Source organism: Amblyomma maculatum, chromosome 3 (assembly GCF_055883805.1).
Source record: "Amblyomma maculatum isolate TAMU_Amacu chromosome 3, ASM5588380v1, whole genome shotgun sequence".
Taxonomy (NCBI): domain Eukaryota; kingdom Metazoa; phylum Arthropoda; class Arachnida; order Ixodida; family Ixodidae; genus Amblyomma; species Amblyomma maculatum.
This window is the reverse complement of record NC_139346.1, coordinates 204750146-204770524: the sequence shown is the minus strand read 5'-3', so window position 1 is coordinate 204770524 and position 20379 is coordinate 204750146. Positions and strand designations below refer to the sequence as shown.

Sequence of the window (20379 nt, the reverse complement as noted above, 5' to 3'; positions counted from 1 at the left end):
TTTGCAAAGGAGGGAAAGAAGTGCAGAGGCCGCTGTCAGAGAAGCAGAAAGGGCACAAAGGGCATCAGGCTACAGGTCGTGTTGTAGCGCACACCACAGGCAGACGCTGATTATAGAGGATGCGTGGGAATCGGGCTTCGCTGCGCCACCGAGCGAGCTTTCGCCTTCACACGCGTAGGCGGTCCTATAAGTGTCTCGAAATTTGGTGCGCCTTTCTTTCAGGATCAGCAAGGAAAAGCTGTGTGCGCGCCAACCCGAGTTCTGCAACTACAATGACACCGAGGTGAGTAAAAGAAAAATATACGCAGACGGTTAAGCTGCGCTTTAAATGCATGACGCGCTAACGGTCTAGGGTTCTCTCTAATTACACGCCGGTTCATTAGCACACAGTCGTAAGATACTACTTCACGTGAAACACTGCACGAAATACAAATTAACCCCTTGTTCCCCAGCCGCCCAAAAGTGTCTAAGTGGAAAGAAACTATGTTTCCTCGAATTAATTAACGAGAGCACTATCGATATTGCTATCTTATACAGGACAGAAAATGTTCTTTTCCGTTTCTTTGGAGCTCGATCCTGGTGTTTCCATTCGGTCACAGCCTGAAGCGCAGGAGGCACTGCAGCTCTCGTTAGGAAAAGGACGGGCGTTTCTGTCTCGCCTATACCCTTGCAGGGAGAGAGCTTATTCGTTTTGTGCATGTTTATGCTCCAAATGAGACCGCGGCATGGTGTGGGCTCCTTCGACCTCTCTGCCCTTTTCCTCTTTCCCTGGAATCGCATACCTTTAGGTGGACTTGAACTGTGTCCTCAACGCGAGCTTTAGAGCCTGCTGGGGGGTTGTGTGAATCCGCCGGGGCGGCTGCAGAGAGAGGTACCGCACGACTCCGATCTGTCTTACGTGGAAGGTTCGCCTCAATCGTACCTACGACTGCAATGGCGCCTTTCACTTCTGGTGATGGTGGGCGCTTTCTGAATATAGTATGATGGGCTTCGGACGTGGTTCTAGAGTGTGGAAGCTCGTGGGCTGAGGGCTTCTTGAGGGGAGGGTTCCGCTTTTTTGCTCTCACATGCCTTGACTCGCAGAAATGCGTCTATTCTGATACCTTGCTCTTGCCAAGCACATGTATGAAGGAAAGAAGCCAACAGTCGGCGAGGCCAAGGAAAGCATTAGGGATTGTACTTTGTCTTTTTTTAATGTTTACTGGGATAATTACAGAAATTAGTAATGTAATCTGTTTAGGGGAAAGATAATTAAACACAAAGTAGAAGAAAAAACAACGTGCCGATGGTGGGAACCGAACCCACGACCTCCGAATACAGACAACATTATACCCAAGAAAGTAGCAGGGGGGACAGCGGCCGATGTTGCTCAGTTGGAAGAGCACCGGACGCGATATTCGGAGGTCGTGGGTTCGGTTCCCACCATCGGCACGTTGTTGTTTCTTCTACTTCGTGTTTAATTATCTTTCCCCTTAACAGATTACATTACTAATTTCTGTAATTATCCCAGTAAAAATTTAAAAAAAAAGACATAAAGTACAATCCCCAATGCTTTCCTTGGCCTCGCCGACTGTTGGCTTCTTTCCTTCATGTATTATAATGAGCAGCCTCATTTCCCCTTCATTTATATGCTTCAAGCACATGTATGTAACACGAGCTCCACCTCTTCGTACCCCCTTACAACGTGAAGCTGAAACATCACATGGGTGCGGCTAGCCTCCCGCGCTGGACCAGAATACACATTGGTCGAAATGCTCGCGCCGAAGTGTGGATACTTTAATCAGCCTTCTTCTTGAGTCAACTGAAGAACGTATTTCGCGTTGAGATCAGAGCTATAAATTCTGCTGTCTGAAAGGAAGTATTGCCCTGTCGTTTTGTCACAAACTAACGTTTATTGTCCGAATCTACAATAGTTTAATTCGTGCTGATGAAATTAACGGGGTCGGTACGCGCGTAGTATGCGGCGTCGGGTGTTGAATATTATTTTCCCGCTATCATTGCCATTGCTGGGTAAATGTTAGAGTCCCACGGCTTGCCATGTTGGCTTGAACTTGGACGCTGCTTCGCTTGAACCCAAGCGGGGAGCATAAACAAAAAAAAAAACACGATAAAGCAACAGATCGTTGCCATACAAATACGGTACGTGAAAAAGTTGCACCATTTTAGCTGTATACACCCCGTTATTGAACCCGACGCTGTTAAGGCAGTGTTTGCGTTTACCTGGAAGAAAGTCTCGTTTAAGCTGGTTCGCGGACTTTGTGAGCATTAACATGTTACTGAGTGAACAAAAGAAAAGAGTGACAAAATGCTCCGTTTGCTACCACGTTTTCGTGTATCTGCATTCCGTGCGTATAATTTTAAAATGCGTAATTAACGAGGGTGGGATATATGTTTGCCAAGCCTGGACATGTATGTTGCCTAGAATAACAGCGGTTGTGACTGGCACATTAGCGATCAACACGTTCATCTTGCACTGAATGTGTTCTCGCCGCTGATAAAACAATTATGGGAATCTAACTAAAACTAGAAAGGCCCAAAAAATTAGATTAACTATACAGCGTAGAGGCTGATCGATCTTCGGAAAGCATAGTATGAAGAGGAGAAGCAGCAGCTATCACTTTAGCCTAACTAAAAGTGATTTGCCCCATTACGCTGTAAATCTGTTGACAGAAAATGGCGTAGAACAAGGAGAAACATGCAAATCGATGAGGAAGGAGGTCCAACAACGACGCCGCCGAAGAAACCGTGGGGCTGAAGAATTCGCTGCAAAGTCTTTCTTCTTATTTTATCGCTGATTTATTGCTTCCTAACGCATAGAGAGCTTGTAGAAGAACATCGCTTATTTTAGAAAAAAACGGTAACTTGTGGAACTTAGTGCTGACGCTGTTTGTTTCTTTACTTTTATCTGAGTATATAGGCTTACGGCACTGAAGAATGAAGACGAGAAATGAAAAGTTTCCTTTGCAGTATAACAAGCCTCCCGTCGAAACGTATCGCCTGCGCGCGAGCGAAGAGAAATTGATGACGTCGGCAGCCATAAAACGTAGATGGGGCCGGGTAAATTGGGAGCTAGTCATTTTTCCTCGGGGCATTCGCAGCGCTGTTATAATCAAACCATCCATCGCACTCAAAAAATATGACCCCCGTCGGAATCTGCGCAGAATTGACTCGCTCTTGGAAATCGAGCTGCAGGCGTTCGAGGGAAAGAGTTTCAGAACAAGAAGCGCAATCTGCTCATCGAGCTGAGTTCCACGCCGAACCAAGCATAACTTCTCGATACTTTTGCCCTTCTTTTTCATCTCGGCGGAACCGTGCCATTTCTATTGTTCTCTTTTCTCTCTCTCTCTCTCTCGACGTTTTTCTGGTTTGGCACGATATTACGAGCAGGATATTCGAAATGATTTACTTGCTGTAGCCCTATGCGTTTCTCAGAAAAAAAATTAAATTAAAAATTCGTTGTTCGTAAAGAGCGAAAAACTAACTGTGATCACTAAAAAAAAAAAGGGAAAAAAAGAAAAACGAAAAGAAAAAACGAAATAAGTGGCATATAATTGCACGAGGATGAAGGAATACGAAACAGACGTTGTTCGGTCTGCGTTGCCTTCGGCTCCTATTTCTCATATATTTCCAGCTTCGGAATACGGTCGCGTCGTCAGGGTAGTTATGTCCCTATGGGAAGAAACCGGCTTCTTCGGCGCTGGCATCTCTAAAGGCACAGTAGCAGCCAAAAGAGGCCACTTAAGAGGAGAGCGTAGGAAGTGGCCATGTTTTTCTAATGCATGGAGTTGACAGTCCATAGGGACAACCAGCAAAACAACGCGCCCTCGTCACTGAGTGGGGATGACTTAGCAGGATGATTGGGAAAGCCGAACCCGATCACTGCTAAGAAAAACGTAGATGCGCAGCCTGTTCGCAACACACGGGGTTCTTCGCCTCGATACCTCTGCAGTCGAGCTGGTCGACATCCTCCTGCAGCGCTCTCAAATAGGGACATGAGATTGGAGGTACGGCTGCCCCTTTCTTACATGAACATGTGTGTAATCATGGATTTCCTACAATGTCCCTCAGAGACCGACCTTCTCGCTTATTTAAGCATACAAGGTGATCTAAACGGGAGGCGACTAGTGCGTAGCGTGGAGTGTCCAGAAAGAGAACAGACCGTGAAGCCTACTGATTCGATTATAACAGAATAAGCCCACATAACTGAGCGCCCTAAGAACATTGATCTTGAGTTCGTGAAGCATCCGATCTCCCCCAATTCATCATTACACTCCACTCACCATTCCGGTGTCAACGGTTGTGACATGCAGGTACTTTTCGCACTAGGCCTTGATCAACGCTGCAAGTGCTTTGGAGGCGCCCACAATTTCGCGGCTTGCAAAGTGGCATTTAAATGTTCAAGATGAGGAGGTGATCATCCATCGAGTTTAAGCAGCTTCACCTTCAGTTTCAGAGTTTCAGTGCCCTGTATATTCAAAACTCATTGATTTTAGGTTCCAAAACCAAACCTACAAAGAAGTGTGCACCAAAATGAGGTCATTTTCCTGCGTTGAACTAAGTTTCTTGAGCCGCTTTTATAAAGAGTGTCCACATTCCTGCGCAGCCAAATCACAGCTATGCGCCACGCGGTCCTCCACTCGCGAGTCGAATGTTCAAGTTAGGTGAATAAAATTACTCTGTTCATGAACGAAGGAAACGCTCCCAGGCTCGATGGCACCGAGTAGTCAGGACATTCCCATGCCTGACCAACAATGCGCAGACCAATTATGGCTCTTCACTTTGTGCCTAACCTGTTTATGTATCAGTTTGTCGACATTGGGGAGGAATGAGTTGCGCAAAAGCAGAACGCAAAAAAAAAAAAAGATTAAGGTTCGAAATGAAACAGTTCTCCTTTAATATGGCTCGTGTCGAACCTCACGGAGTTGAAAACCACCGAAATGTTTCATTTGCAGCATAATGAAACGGTGAGATTATTAGTCGATTGGCTTAACTGAGATTATCGTCGAAACAAACCCGTGTCACAGATGACCCTTTCAGAAGCTGGCTTGGCAAGTGCCGCACCTTTGTTGTGTCGTCCCATAAGAATATTGCAGCTTAAAGTCATCCCCTGACGAAAATTCTGTGCTACACATACGCCGGGAAATTTCACGTGTGTGTTTCAGAGCTTTCGTTCTTTGCGCGGACTTTATTAGCAGCCGTGAAGATGCTGCTCGGCTTGCGAAGTCTGTCCCCTCCGTTTACTTGTCGCCACCGAAGAAGGTGATCTTGTATGAGTTCCCGCAGCAGCTTTATGATCTCTTCCCGGCTCCACAAATTGTATGTGGGGGTTTTAACGCCTATCACTCTCTGTCTTCAGTGGCAAAAACACAGCCTTATCGCGGACTGCGACAAATAGGCACCACTGACGTGTGACCTTCGGTTGCCACCTTCATCTGCTTCCATCATTTTTCTGCCACCACCCTCAGCCATTGTTGCAGGTGTGACGCTGCACTTCGTTAGCGCCTGGGTGAAGGGGCCAACAGCACCCTACCTTATGGAGAGTGACCATTATACGATTTTAACACGAGAATTTAAGGTTTAAGCTTATGGAGTTTAACATCCCAAAGCGACTCAGGCTATGAGAGACGCCGTAGTGGACGTCTTCGGATATTTTGACCACATGCGGTTCTTTAACGTGGCAATTCATTAGGAAGAAAGGTGACAGAGTCCTGAAGACGGCATTCAGTCGGCTGAATTCTGCCAAGACGGCCTTCCTTTTTCGCAAGCTTCGCTGTCTAGGCCTTTGACAACAATGTGACGAATCATTGGTAGTCTTTCGATAGACTCTCGTCCACCGAAGCCTTTTGACGGACCTGCTTTATGCAGAAGCTTCTTTCGTGATTCGCTAAGGAATCTGCGGACGCCTTTGCGCACCTAAATTAACGACATGTGGAGTGGTCCCGACGGAATCACCCACAAAATGCTGCAGGGCCACGCTCTTGACCTCCAGAAACTGCTCCTGAGCTACTTTTGTCAACTCTTGGAGACTGGCGATGTTCCACCGTCGTGAAAGATGGCTTGTTTTGGTGCTGAACACTGGAAAAGAGATGACGAACCTGGGCACGTATCATCCTGTGGCGCTGACATCTTGTGTGACGAAGCTGATGGAAAAGATCGCAAGCTGTTGCTTAATGTTGTGGCTAGAGGAAAGCAAGGCACTGTAATCATGAATGATCGAATTTCGCCCAAGAGTGCGCAAGATAGTGTTTCGGACATGGTAAGCCGCATAGAGCATCATGGCGGTTTTTCCTGTCGACACTGAACATTTTCTTGACGTCACTAAAGCTTATGACCGCGTCCTTGGGGGCTGTATACTAAGCAGTTCTTAAGGCATTTTGCACAGGATGTATCTCATACGATTTATTATCTCGCTGATATGTGATCGTTCGACACGATTGCTGTTATGTAGCACTTTTAAGATTGAATGGACTGTATTCCGAGGGATGCCTCAGAACTCAGGATAAATGTTACTTCGCTCATGATCTTTTACATTGTGATGGTTGGCTTTCTCGAGATCTTGAATAAAAACGAGAGCCAGCTACGCATATGTTAGTATATGCAAGCAACGTTTGTATTCGGTTCCCCGGCTTCGAACACGTTCTATATTACATCTTTAAGCACTGTCTGGTCTGGCTGTCTTACTCAGATCATGTCCTCCAGAATCAGACCCAAAATTTTTATTTTTCAGGCGCAAACATTTGGAAGTAGAAAGTGACAATCCATCTCGTCGTGCTCCTGTATTCGTCCTGTTTTTCCTTTTGCGCCTTTCAATATTAAGCAAACAAAAATGTAACAGAAGGTGCTGAAAAGTAGTTTATATTCTTAGCCGCTATGGCTAGAGATAAATCAATTACATACATTACCAATTATAAAAGAATCACACCAGGAGCAATTCTATGAACAACATGTATTGAATTTGGGTCGTGAAATTCGTTGCTAAGGTACGTATAGTACATTTTTAGTGAGGACACAAAATTCGAGGTTCGTATGAGGCTACACGATGCATTATTACATATTTTAGCTGCAATAAAAAGCATTAAGTGCCATCCTTATATGTTATGAGCTCTGAGTAAGTTAAAATTATTAAGTTATTGAACGTGGGAGTTCACATCTGCAAGGCTTACCCTTAGTTCCCTAATTTGGTGAAAATACTTCACAGCAGATGCTCTTCCTCCGTTTGCGGTAGGCACGTTCGTACATAAGTCTTCTGAGCAACATTGTAGCGGACAGCCTCTTTCATACCGATCCGTCAACAAAGGTCCCCCAAGATGACAGGAGGTTCTTCAAACTGTGCTCAGCCTTTTCAGATGCCATTCAGTCAAGTGTGCGTGAAACAAAGGTACTAAAAAGACTTCAAGCCACACTCTCGAGGGTTCTGCTGATAACCTAGCTTGCACGCATGTGACGGGCCTGACAATGTCACCGCTGTGCATCATTTGGTGCGCGTGGGGATCTCCACCAATACATTATGTGATCCCCTGATTAAAATAAGGAGTGTTTATGCCCTACCCGCTTCCATTCAGGGGGCACCGCAGGAGTGTCCCGCTCTACAATTCCAGACATGTTTGCCAACATGGAAACCGGTCATAATGGAAGGAAGCTTCACATTTTCTTCGATTCTTTTTTTCGTCAGTATATTGATCTGAACTCCCAATGGTGACAACAGCAGTTGATGACTATGTGTAGGCATTTGTGTGCATGGTTATGTAGCTGTGTTAGGTCGCTTATTCCTGTGCCAAAACTCTAGCGACTAGTAGCTCCATCGCAGTAGCGGAAACATCGCCGGCATGATAATCTGAAGGTTAACCCCATCAGCAGCTAACAGCTCTGCGAATTGTGAAATGACCATTTGCGCACTCGGCGGGAGAAATAAACGTTCTTCTCAGTTGTCTTCATGTAAGGCAAAACCACAGAGCTAAGCGAGGTCGAGCAGCTCTCGCTTTTTCGGTATACCATGTCTCACTACAGGCAGTGGTCGGTAAAGTGAATCGACAACTCAACAATGTGCGCTCGAACAAGCAAAGGCTTCGCCTAATTAAGAGCCAACAGTGGTTTGGCTCGTTCATTGACATGAAAAAAGAAATGGTCATGGCTTGTCGTGAATCGATTAGCTATCATATTCTAGAAATCCTCCTTCTATTTGCATTCTTTTTTTCTCATTTCAGTTTTCCATGACCATGCTTATGGGCCACTTATCAACCGTTGTATAGGATGGAACTTTGGTTTTGTTTAATATAGATTGCAGGGTTTAACTTCCGAAAAGCAACTCAGGCTGTGAGGGAAGCTGTAGTGGAGTGTTCCAGAAGTTTCGACCACCATCATTTCCGTAACGTTCACTGACATCGCACAGTACACCGGAGCTTTGCTTTTCGCCTCCATAGAAAAGCAGGCTTTAATGGTCGGAATTCGAGCCTGCGCTGAACCACCGCGGCGAGGCACTACTTAACCTTGTGAAGGAGGCTCGGGCCTCTCTCTTATTCCGAGTTGCAGGTGATCCCGAAAAAAATGTGCAAGTCGACATGGTTTCGCCGTTCACGGTATACACTCTTATTCAAAGCAAATCGCAAGCAACGTGATACGTCCACAGCGTCGTTACTTGGAGCGCACTTCTAGCCTCATATTTGCTCTCTATCTATCTATCTATCTATCTATCTATCTATCTATCTATCTATCTATCTATCTATCTATCTATCTATCTATCTATCTATCTATCTATCTATCTATCTATCTATCTATCTATCTATCTATCTATCTATCTATCTATCTATCTATCTATCTATCTATCTATCTATCTATCTATCTATCTATCTATCTATCTATCTATCTATCTATCTATCTATCTATCTATCTATCTATCTATCTATCTATCTATCTATCTATCTATCTATCTATCTATCTATCTATCTATCTATCTATCTATCTATCTATCTATCTATCTATCTATCTATCTATCTATCTATCTATCTATCTATCTATCTATCTATCTATCTATCTATCTATCTATCTATCTATCTATCTATCTATCTATCTATCTATCTATCTATCTATCTATCTATCTATCTATCTATCTATCTATCTATCTATCTATCTATCTATCTATCTATCTATCTATCTATCTATCTATCTATCTATCTATCTATCTATCTATCTATCTATCTATCTATCTATCTATCTATCTATCTATCTATCTATCTATCTATCTATCTATCTATCTATCTATCTATCTATCTATCTATCTGTCTATCTATCTATCTATCTATCTATCTATCTATCTATCTCGCACGCACGCACGCACGCACACACACACACACACACACACACACACACACACACACACACACATGTATGCGTGCGCTCGAGTGCGCAGCGGAGCTACGTGTACCGCTGATTTGCGTTGTTTAGATAAGAATGATACAATTCGCACTACCTGGGGCAATGTTTATAAGTACGCCTACTGAATTCTGCTCGTATTCAACTGAACTAAGCCTAACTGCAAGCTGTTTTACAGCACTCCACCCTCTCCGATTTTCTTCAGGGCTGAGATTCGTGTAGGCGAACGAGACGGCGGCAAGCAACGAGCGGCGCCGTAGCGCTAGGAGTTTTGCCCGTGTCGCTTGCCTCGATCGTTGCTCGGACTCTCGCTAGCCGTAGCCAATTTGTAACGTAGCTCATTTCGCCTCAACCAGCGCATCGTGTCGTCCTGGTCATAGCCGTCGGTAGCCGTCGCTGCTGCAAAGCTGCTGTACAAAATTTGCGTTACCTGTGAGGTAGCCGCCGAATTGAAATAAAGGGAACAATACCTATCTCGTGAATCCAAGATCTGTCCCCACCTCCATCGGCGTGCCGCCTGTCGCAACCTCGTTGCCGCAGAGAAAATATTTATGTTTTCCTGGCTAATAGGCGAGCCCGTAAATGCTTACAAGAGAGGACAAGAGGCAGTTAAGGCCGTGTTTACGAAACTACGGGGTGGCCAGGCCATAGAAATCTCGGGGCATGGCTGTCGACTTCAAGTGGCCGGGGGGGGGGGGGGGGGGGGGGGGGAGTTGCCTTCACCGTGCTGCTTCGTTGCGCCGCCTTTCTTTTTCAAGCCCATGGAGTTCTCTATTCAGACTCGTTTTATATCATGAAATATACCGAGTGCTTCTTTGAGAAAAGAATTTAGAAAGAAAAAAGGAATTGCTCGTAATTTTGTAGAGTGCAGCTAACGCTCGTATTACTATCACTAAACTCCGCAGACGGATGCATTGATATTTTTACAGTTCTTCTTATACTTTCCTATTTTTCTTTCTTCTGACTCCAGACGCTTATAAAGTTTGGGATAATACCTCTTCACGAGCCAAAGCTTCCTTCAATGAAAAGTGCGCTTACTAAGCGTATGCGCAACCTTTCCCTTGTGTCTGAGATCAGGCAGATGAGGAAACGTAAAGTACGTTTTATCATTCCCCAGCTAAAAGTGAGGCGCCGTTTCGTGGCTCTTTCTAATCTTGGCGCCCTGCCTGCTACACTTTTTCTTAAGGATTCGCTGGTCGACGCAATAGATGCGATGGTACGCTTGACGTAGCTACTACTAATTTATGAGAATTTTATGCGTGCTCTAAACTCATGACCCCATTTCTTTGCTTGTGATAAAAGCAGAAGAAGATTCGTTTTGTCATTTCAAGTCAGAAATAGAGTTATAGAAAGGTTATTTAGTCTAACGGGCTTACGCAGTATATTCCACACCAATATACCTTTATCAGCCAGAAGAATGTAAATACTCCTGGCGTATTTTAATTGTCTTGACAAAAAGAAAATTACCGCGGTGAATAATTTACCGTTCAGATCAGTGTAATATATGATCTGAGGACTTATGAAACAACGTTATTGATTCTTTTTCTAATCGAAGTGATCAGAGGCGTCTCATCCCCCAAGGCTGAACCTCTAACCCCTTCAATCCGACGCGCAGATAGTTGAGATCTTGTCCAACACGTTTCGGTACCTTCTCCTTACTTCCTTAACAGACCTCATTGGTGAAAGTCTTCCTGCATTAGAGTCTGAACGCAGGGGATGATGAGCCTAATCGTTCCATTCTTCATGGTTGTCGACTGCCTGTAACATTTTTCAGAGTGTTGTGCTTAAAAGCGGGCGTTTACACACCTGTGCGCAGCGCCTCCTCTAAGGCAGGTATTTCCTTTTTAAACTAGAAGAATTTAATTTCTTTCTTCCCGCACTGCATCAGAAATCGTCAGCGTCTGTTACAAGTGACCCGCAGTGAGCCGTGAGGCACATCATCTCGGAAAGCTCCTAACGCGCCCTTGCACCATAAAAAATCAGTCCATCATCATCATCCTAACAAAAGCAATTTTGTGTTTTAACAGACGCTTCGGAATAATACAACAATGGAGTGGCATTTCACCGTCATCGGTGTCGTACTTTGAGTCCAGCTTTCTGGCAAGCAATTTTATTTGCCAAGCGACAATGGAATATTGATTACTGTATCTGGTGGCTGGAGCTTTATCAAGCTGCAAAACAAAGCAGCTTTTTCTCTGATCATCTTTTTGCTTAAACAAAATAAACTTCTTTAATGACTGATTTATTTAATTTTATTTATATGTCAGTATTGATTGGAATAGTATAACCTTCCAGTGCGTAATAAAACATCTATTTGAAGTTTGTTCGGCACTCGAACCGGGTAGTTAAGTCTGCTACACAAACCCAGTATGGTTCGATTGCCACAATAATTGTAAGCCGCAAAGCACAAGCCGGAGCGGCGTACAAAAACAAAGTACAACGATAAACTTCTGCACCAAAACGCAAGTGAAACAAAGCACTGGCAGCTGGAAATCACTGACAGTGCAACGTGTAGTACTAAACGTGGTTATTTATACATTCATGTGATTGTACACAGTAAGCTGGTAAAGTGTTCCAATCAGTGACTGCCTGTGAAAAGAAATAGTACTGAAATATTGAGGGGAATAGCCTAATCTTAAGACGCGAAGCAAAACATTGCTCTTAATATTAGTCCTGAACTCTGGGCGAGCAGTTGAGACTGCCATGAAAAAACGCTGGTGTTGTGATTTACATTAAGTAGTAATAAAACAAAGCAACTCGAGAAGTGATCTTGCGATATATTGATTGTCACGGCACAACCTTATGCTGCGCGGAAAAATTGCATTCGTAAACAACTTCCTGTTGAAAGCGTGCACCTGGTCGAAAATTTACACCGAAAACTTCACATTCAGGCGCTGGTAAATGCGTTATACGGTATCCACATAAAGCTCAGTGGTCTCAAAAAGCATGCACCTCATTTGCGTGAACTTGTCGAGAGGTCCACCAGGTTTACGACTAAAAATGCTTGTGCCACGCGGATAACACACGCTAAATCATATGCAAGTGAGAAGTAACAAATTATCGCAAGGCCTGGTGGTCCATGCGCTGTCTATGTGGACTCAGTTGGCATGAACGCTGCGTGTACAAACGGTTTCCGATGCCGTTTCAGTCAAATAAACAGTCCACATAGTTATAGCTGCGGCTCGAACGGAACTCTAACCTTCTTGAGTGCCCCCTGCGTATGCTGACGTACGTACATATTATGAACTGAGTACGTATTTTGCATGGAAAAACTCTTCCCAGCACGTCTAACAATGGACAGTATTTGAGGGCCCTAGCTTAGCCACCTTAGGTAACAGATATATGCAATGAACTTTTTATTTGCATATTTCAATTACATTGAACATCTCGACAAGTTCTAATTTCATTTTCATGTTCCGTCTTTCTCTACCCAATTACCTTTTGCACGGAGATCGGAATGCCGGTGATTTCTAAATGGCGGCTAAACTTTTCGTTTCTTATTAAACGGTCTCTCTTTCTCTCTCTCTCTCTCTCTTTTTCTGTGTGAACCCAATTGATTTGGAAGTGGTGCAATCCACGGTCAAGATGGAACACTTTAGCGACACAACTATTTTTCCTTCTGGGGAAGAAATGTTTGTTATTTATTTTAACCAGGCGACAAGATCGGGGTTTTGCGCAGGAGGACAAGCAGCGCTTGCTGCGCTTCCTCGACGTGGCCGGCAACCTGGGCGAGGTGGCCATGGACAGCGACTCCATTCTGCAGGTGGTCATGGAGAACCCCGGCATGTCCATATTTCCCAGCGGCTTCGCCAAGCAGTGAGAAGTCACTCCTTTGTGTTTCTTCTATGATGAGATTTAGCTTAATCCTCGCAGGATCAACGTGTTTAGTGCATGCATTCTCAATTTATTGCTCAATACGTGTAACTGTTTATTTGTGTTCTTGTCTATAAATACGAGTTAAATCCCACTCCCATCATAATGCTCTTGTTTGCCTATGAAAAGTGGATGGATATAATAAATAGAAGAACAATGCCGTTTATGAAGCCGCGTAATTTATTACGCAATTAAACCCCGCAAATACACAAATTTCGCTATATCCTATGCCACGTAACCTTTTACACGCATAACTACAGTCGCACTGAAATTATTTAGCGCGAGTGGTCAACATTTTGGTGGCCGCTCATGGTATCAGACATCGTATACACACCTGCAGAGCATAAGAAGTGCGGTGCCCAATGCGATCAGCTCACACAACTAGCTCTCGTGTGAGAATATAGAAGGCCGCCTTTCATTGCAGGGTGCGTGCGATGCACAGTGATGACTACGCAATTTCAGCCAAAGAGACCTAGTATACCACGACATCTTACGATGTGCTAGAAACATTGATTGGCTTTCAAGCGTTCATACTCTCTACTTCGCTTGATATGCGCTCTCGACGCGAGATTTTCGAGAGGGAAGAGGAATTAACTTTATTGCACAGGGATGTCTCGATTCCGCATGTGGTTAAGAGTATACGAGGAAATGTCTAATAAATTCCTGCCATGGAGGCATCCTATACGACGCTCCTCCGCTGAGACTTAAACCATACTGAGCGGCCAAATATGCACTGCTGTAAAAGGTGAACCCAGCCTGAGTACTATTGGAAGTGTATTTTGGTGGGGGCCAAACATGAGTACACAACACACTAGACGTGAAATCATGGCTGAGCAGTCGTGGGCGGGAACAATGGCTGGAGCTCACATGAAATGGCAAAGCGTGAGGAGACCGACTCGTAAACACATTTCCGTTCCGAAAGTTTGTGCCCGACGGTGGTCCCAGTCACGGCAAGTAGTTCCACCGGCCGGCCCGTCCACCAAGATGAAATCCATCTTTTAAACTCACTGGCGTATTCTCCGGCAGAAGCGTTAACAGAATGTGCCGAACAAAGACTCTCTACAGCAGATTGAAATTTTCTATTAACCTATTTTTTCCATCGACTAAAGGCTTATAAAATCATATCGAAGATTATAATGGCTAAAATCGTTAAACGCGGATCCTAGTGGTAATGTATCTGAATACTCGTGACGCTTTCACAAAAAGCTAGTGATGAAATTTACAGCGCCTTTTTCTTCCTGTGCAACAGCGAGAGTTCTTCACGAGCCGTTCGGCCATATGCATCTTTGTTCCGTTACCTGTGGCAAATGACTTTAAAGACTCCTAGAGAGGGGCTTACGTGTCTGTCAGAGCTCTTGTGTACGTAATTTCCGGAGTATGTGGTGCAGAAGCCGATAGTGCACATTGTTCATAACTGATTGTTTCTTAGACACTGGGAGCATGAAAGAAACTTTACATTCAGTAGAGTTGTGAAACAGGCAGCGAATAAGAGCTGGACTGCGCGCTATAGACGACGAAAGCTCGGCTCGACTCCTTTTCCCGTGCAGGCATTTAGTGCAGTCATTCTCCAGGCTTCCGTACTACATGTGCTACACCTTTGACTGGAGAGGCAGCAACAGCTTGGCCAACTTCAAGGAGGATCCTCTCACCTATGGTCAGTCTCTCTGCAAACGTACTTTTCGAGTTCATCCGATACACGAAATGTGGTCATTAAGCTCTAAGTTCTGGGTCTGAACTTCCTCATAGTAATAGCGCTGAAAGAATTTGCTTTACAAAAGATATATATTTCAGCTTCTTATCCTTTACGCTAGTTCGGTGATATAATTGACACATTGAGGACACAGCGAAAGATTGTTGCTACCACTGCTTTGCTAGTGAACGAAGCCTAGGATCAACTTTAGCCGATATGGGGTGTATTCCGTTGCTCGCGTTGGCCTCCGACGGATAGTGCTGCGCACGGTGAATTGGCGGCGCCTCCGATCAGGCGCAAACGTACCTCAATAATAATAATAATAATAATAATAATAATAATAATAATAATAATAATAATAATAATAATAATAATAATAATAATAATAATAATAATAATAAAAATAATAATAATAATAATAATAATAATAATAATAATAATAATAATAATAATAATAATAATAATAATAATAATAATAATAAACTTGCAAAATTTTAATCAATACAGTCGGTTTCGGATATATCAAAATATTTCTTATACTGAAATCGTCTCGTTCTACGGAACATTCCATATATCGAACTGCGTGGCGTTCGTGCCCCTGCAAAATGCGCTTCTCCTAATGACGTCCTTACGACCACTTTTCGCCACGAAGCCGGGTCGGCTACGCAAAAGGCAACGCAACAAGGCCCCTGCTGGCAACGCTAAGTAAAACCGATCGATGAGGTGAACGTCGAATTCGCTCGAAAGTGGCCTTCGGTCTGGCTGGGTTGTTTTCAACGCAATACTGCTGTCATGCGGGGAAGCCGCAAAAAGGTGCACTAGTTCTCGTGAGGTAAAGCCAGCTTTGCTGACCAAAGGATTGCTGCGGTTCTGGCGTGGCCTTCTTCGCTGCTGATCGCGACGAAAAAAATGAACTGTGCCCTTATTAAATGCGTTTATGGTGTTCCAGTAGCAGAATTAGACATATTTGATGATCAGGTGTGGCCTTTTCCAAATCACTATCAGCAGCAGCTTTGGTGTGAACCCCCATCCAAAACTGCAGTGTGCCACACTGCGCTGGGTCCGATTAGCGCGAGCTTCGATAAATTGATCTGTTCCTGGACTCCCTGCTAAATATTTTGAGTGCACTCGTGTCCATGCAGTGGCACGTGGAGGTGCATCCAGTGCGCATCTCTCGTTACCGAATAAATTTTTTCACCGCCATCACCACCCACTGCGTCTCTCTTTTCGACGACTGGCGCGGGGCGCTGCTTGGCTCAAGGGTCCCCGCGCATCGTGGGTCGTCACACCCGCGGTGAGCGGTCAGTATGCCGGCGGGCAGCACATCTCTGTAGGGTGGGGGGTAAACATTTATTGACATTGACTACTATGTACAAGAAAGTGTTCGGGCTCAAGCCCTCACACATATAGGTGATATCCCGGGGCGCCTAGGGTGCCTACATTTACCGCTGTTTGTAGGCTCCCTAGGAGCGGCAATCGCGTCAAACGTCGCTCGCTCTCTGTCGACCAAGGTACGAAGCGTACCGCTAGTAGGGGTGCACTGTATTCACTCTCCTGTGTTACGGAAGGGCTCGTCTGCTGTCATGTTTTATACATCGAACTATCGCTATATTGAACTATTTCGCTATCCTCTTCGAGTTCGATATATCCGGGATGGATCGAACACCATATAAATGTCTATTAATTTGAACTAATCCTTATTACGCTGGCGCATTCCTAAGCGGGTTAATGCATTATGAAGCGGGTTCTGTCGGTCACGGTTGTCTAATTGCCGGCGTTTGAACTTCTCGATACTATTGCATTTACAGAGCTAGCAAACTGAATGCCACGACAACTGACTCGGACGCGAAACTGGGAACTAGGCCAAACGAGCTAGCTCTGCCAAAGTTTGGAATACTCTCTTTTCGAAGGGAACTTCACTTACGGTCGTAGAGAAATGTTGGGCTGGAACACCCTTCATATACCTTCAAAGGCGGGCTGAATGCGTCTTTGAAAAGGGGCCCGCGCCTTGGCTATGGGAGATACTCGCCACAAACACATATTCGGCGTACGCATATAGTGCCTTGTAGATTAGCTGCATAAAATGAATCCCATGTCTTATTCCTGCTATTGTGAGGTCGTTCTTGCCGCGATGGGGCGTACGTGAGTGGAAGGCAAGTAACACATACTTTCATTGGGATGGATCAGAAGACACACTTGCGCTATTAAATATGCTGCCAAGACTTCCGTGAAAGTTCCGGGCTGTAAGCCAACCATTGCATGACTCCTAAGCTAAGCGCGTTGCATTAGCGTCCTTACTTCGCATGCGAACAAAAACCTCCAGTTTCTTTCTTTTTCTTTTTGAGCGATAGCGCTTAGCACTTGTTTGTCTAGCCGGACAGAATTCTCCATTAGCTTAATGAAGCTTCTGCTGAGTTGAAGTGAAAATTCGTCGAAACAGGGCGGGTTAATTGGAACCCCCAAATTTCTCGTGGGGAGCGAGTACGGAAGCTCGTATACCTATCACCGCAGCTGATCACTGCTCGCGTTTAACTGCCGCACTCTCGCACTGCGCGCTGCATATCCTCGTCGTCATCAACTTCCATTCATGTGCATTTAAGCCGAATATTACTAGCGAATTGCCCTCTTAAGGTCCGTTATGCAGTCTCCAAATTTTATAGCTGCTGCCACTAATGTCCCGAGTCACCTGTATTGCCTATCTTTGTCTGAATCCTTACCTCCAAGCCATAATCTAAAGCAAAATGAAACGTTCCGTGTTTTAGCGCATACTTCGGATTTTAATGATTTACCTAAATCGGCTGCAATGTTTTGTTTTTCGTCATAATCATAATTGCACAAGTCAACCAAGTCTGAGGGGAGAATGCAGCCGTCTTTGCAGGACCCACAAATAATTGCAGATGGCATGATTAGAAAGAAACTAAGGTAAAAAAAAAATAATAATAAGTCACGGTGTGCGTGAGGAAGAAACGAAATACTTCGCTTGATAGTGCGGGCTTTATGCTAGGCCCTCATATCTTTGGGTCGCATTTCTTACTATTGATGCAGTTTCAGTGCTTCTTTTAAATGTGTAACTTCAATAAGCTGGCTTCCTGTAGCTGCAGCTGGTTTCGATTATTTTAACGTCACCGGTCAACGTACGCGTCCTGTCAAGTGCAAATAGCCGGTGACTCTGATCGAAAAATTTTCTTTGAGTCCCTATCTTAACCATTCAGATTTATTGTTGTGCTCCGTAATTCAAACAGTGAAAATACAGTTGGTCCGCGGTCTGTGGCGGGCATCTCCGCAAGTACGCAGACAGCAACAAGGAGTGTCGTGGAAAAAGATTTTCGCTTGGAGTGGTGAAAACGGTATGCGTTCCCCTATCCAAGCACACACAACGACATTACAACGAAGAGCTTCGATTCCAAGAGGCCCAAGCGAAGCGATAAAGGGCGAGCAAGACGCAGACTAGTGGCAATGAGGCCCAAGGCGAAACGACGCGAACGTGAGCACGAAGAATTGAGACAACGAGAAGTAGAGGCAACACATAGACTGTAACAGTCATAGGGAAGAGCTCGAGCTAAGACTCCGCACACGGAAGCCACAAGCCGTTTCAACAAAGCATTCATTCAAAGCCGCTTCGGTACTGTGCGTATAGAGCGTATGCGACCGATTGTGGTTCGTCAGCGATTTAGATTTGGATAAGTGTAGCACTCGAATACTGCCAGTTCCACATTCAAAGATAAAACTCGGCTGGGGCGCAGTAATGCTTTCGCATTGAAACACCTGACCTAATTAGTCTTAAATGTCCACCGATTTTTTGTCACCAGTTGATCAAAGACCTGTTTTCTAAGAAATTCACCCCTGAGAAGCCGAGCACCGAGCCAAGCTAAAGCTTGACATTAAGAGAGCTCAAGAACGGCAGCAGATTGCATGCATATATCCAATCACGTGGTCTTATTACTGACTGCAAATATCTTGAAAGTGCTGAAACTGTTTAGGATCCAGGGCTGAACGAGAGAGAGAAAATGGCTACAAGTGTGAAAGTGCACTGAATAAGGTTGAGAGGGAGGCTCAGTTCGCAAGCTGAGCTAATGTTACGACAAGTGGACTTGTTTTCGTCAAAACGTTGGCTCGGCTTTCGAACTGAGGCACCTCCTCCACCCTTGCTGAGTGCTATTTTACACTGAAACTATTAGTGATTCATCTTGTATGGTGTCTGGTCTGGAAACACCCTTCGCTCTGGCACCATGTTCCATTGCGTCTGCGGCTTTTGCTGCTCTCGTGCAGAGATGAGCATGATAGTGCTCTGGTATCCCACTCGGTCCCCGCGACTTTCCCGCTACGAGATGGACATGACATTCCACCACGTGGACAGCATCAGCGCCGCCACCAAGCACACGTTGCTTCTGCGCCCTTCCGGAAGCTACGAGTATAGCCTGCAGCAGGTGAGCCACGCTTGTGACAGGTGCTGCCTTCTCGTGGTGTTCGCGGAAAGCGTTCCCTTCTATGTCTGGAGGTACTTTTGTCACTGGAGCGGAAGCTTGTGCCTTTGCACCAACAGCAGAATACATACGACCACGGCCAGGCTGTGGCCAGGCTTGAGGGAGAGCACGAAGCTAGCCACCCTAGCGAAGCGCTGCTCTCCCTCGAGACCGGTCGTGATGCGACACAAACGTTTCGCTCGCTGTTCGAACGATGGCGCCATCATCCCTTTTCCTTGCCGAGCGATGTGAGCAGCCGGGAAGCGATTTGTAACGCGTAGAGCGATCGAAAGACGATAAGATCGGTTGCCCAGCCCGAGTGTGTCTCACAAGGGCAGCGAGCGTTCGCTGACCCACTTCTTCAGGCAGCAGTCTGCGGAGAGCATCGACGCTGCGTTTGCTGTACTTGTAGCCTACACCAGATTAAACCGAATGCATTGCAGGCAGAGCTGCAAGGACGCTGGCTAGGCTTTAAAGAAGCTCTGCTAAGCTAAGGCCCCGGATTGGGTTGAGACACTGTGTCAACGTACACTAGTGGTTTGAAGACGGAAGTGACAAAACGTTACCTGCTCTAGGACCCTGAAATTGAACAATTATGTCGACAACATAAAAATAGTCTCGGTGAAAAAAATTAAAGAGCACTGCAGAATCTGCATTAGACTAATGCGAAAACACGGATGCTGCTGTTGGTTGCTTCTGGTTGCTTAATTCAGTTCATGTTTACCCATTTTAGTCTTTGGAAATTTCAAATTGCGCGCCAATCCCTACCTGCGCCCTTTTTCGGCTCTACTTCCGGTTGCGTGATGTCACATCCTCTACGTCACATTAATTCACTACCCATTTTAGTCTTTGGTCACATCCTTGACGTCACCCTAATTGACTGCCTTAACTACTTTCGTCTTTGGTACTTTCAAATTGCGCGCCAATCCCTTCCTATGCCCATTTTTGGCTTGACTTCAGGTTGCGGGACGTCACATCTTTGAC

At 45.1% G+C, this 20379-nt stretch overlaps 1 protein-coding gene across 1 annotated transcript in view; it reads left to right on the top strand.

Annotated features, from left to right (window-relative positions):
- The window catches only part of LOC146197495 (uncharacterized), a 35621-nt gene that overhangs the window by 8745 nt on the left and 6497 nt on the right, over positions 1 to 20379 (top strand). The window contains exons 3-6 of the mRNA XM_084597190.1: positions 223 to 283; positions 13049 to 13185; positions 14790 to 14896; positions 19202 to 19359. Of these exons, the coding sequence (XP_084453316.1) occupies positions 223 to 283; positions 13049 to 13185; positions 14790 to 14896; positions 19202 to 19359 (463 nt within the window). The remainder of the gene's footprint in view (positions 1 to 222; positions 284 to 13048; positions 13186 to 14789; positions 14897 to 19201; positions 19360 to 20379) is intronic.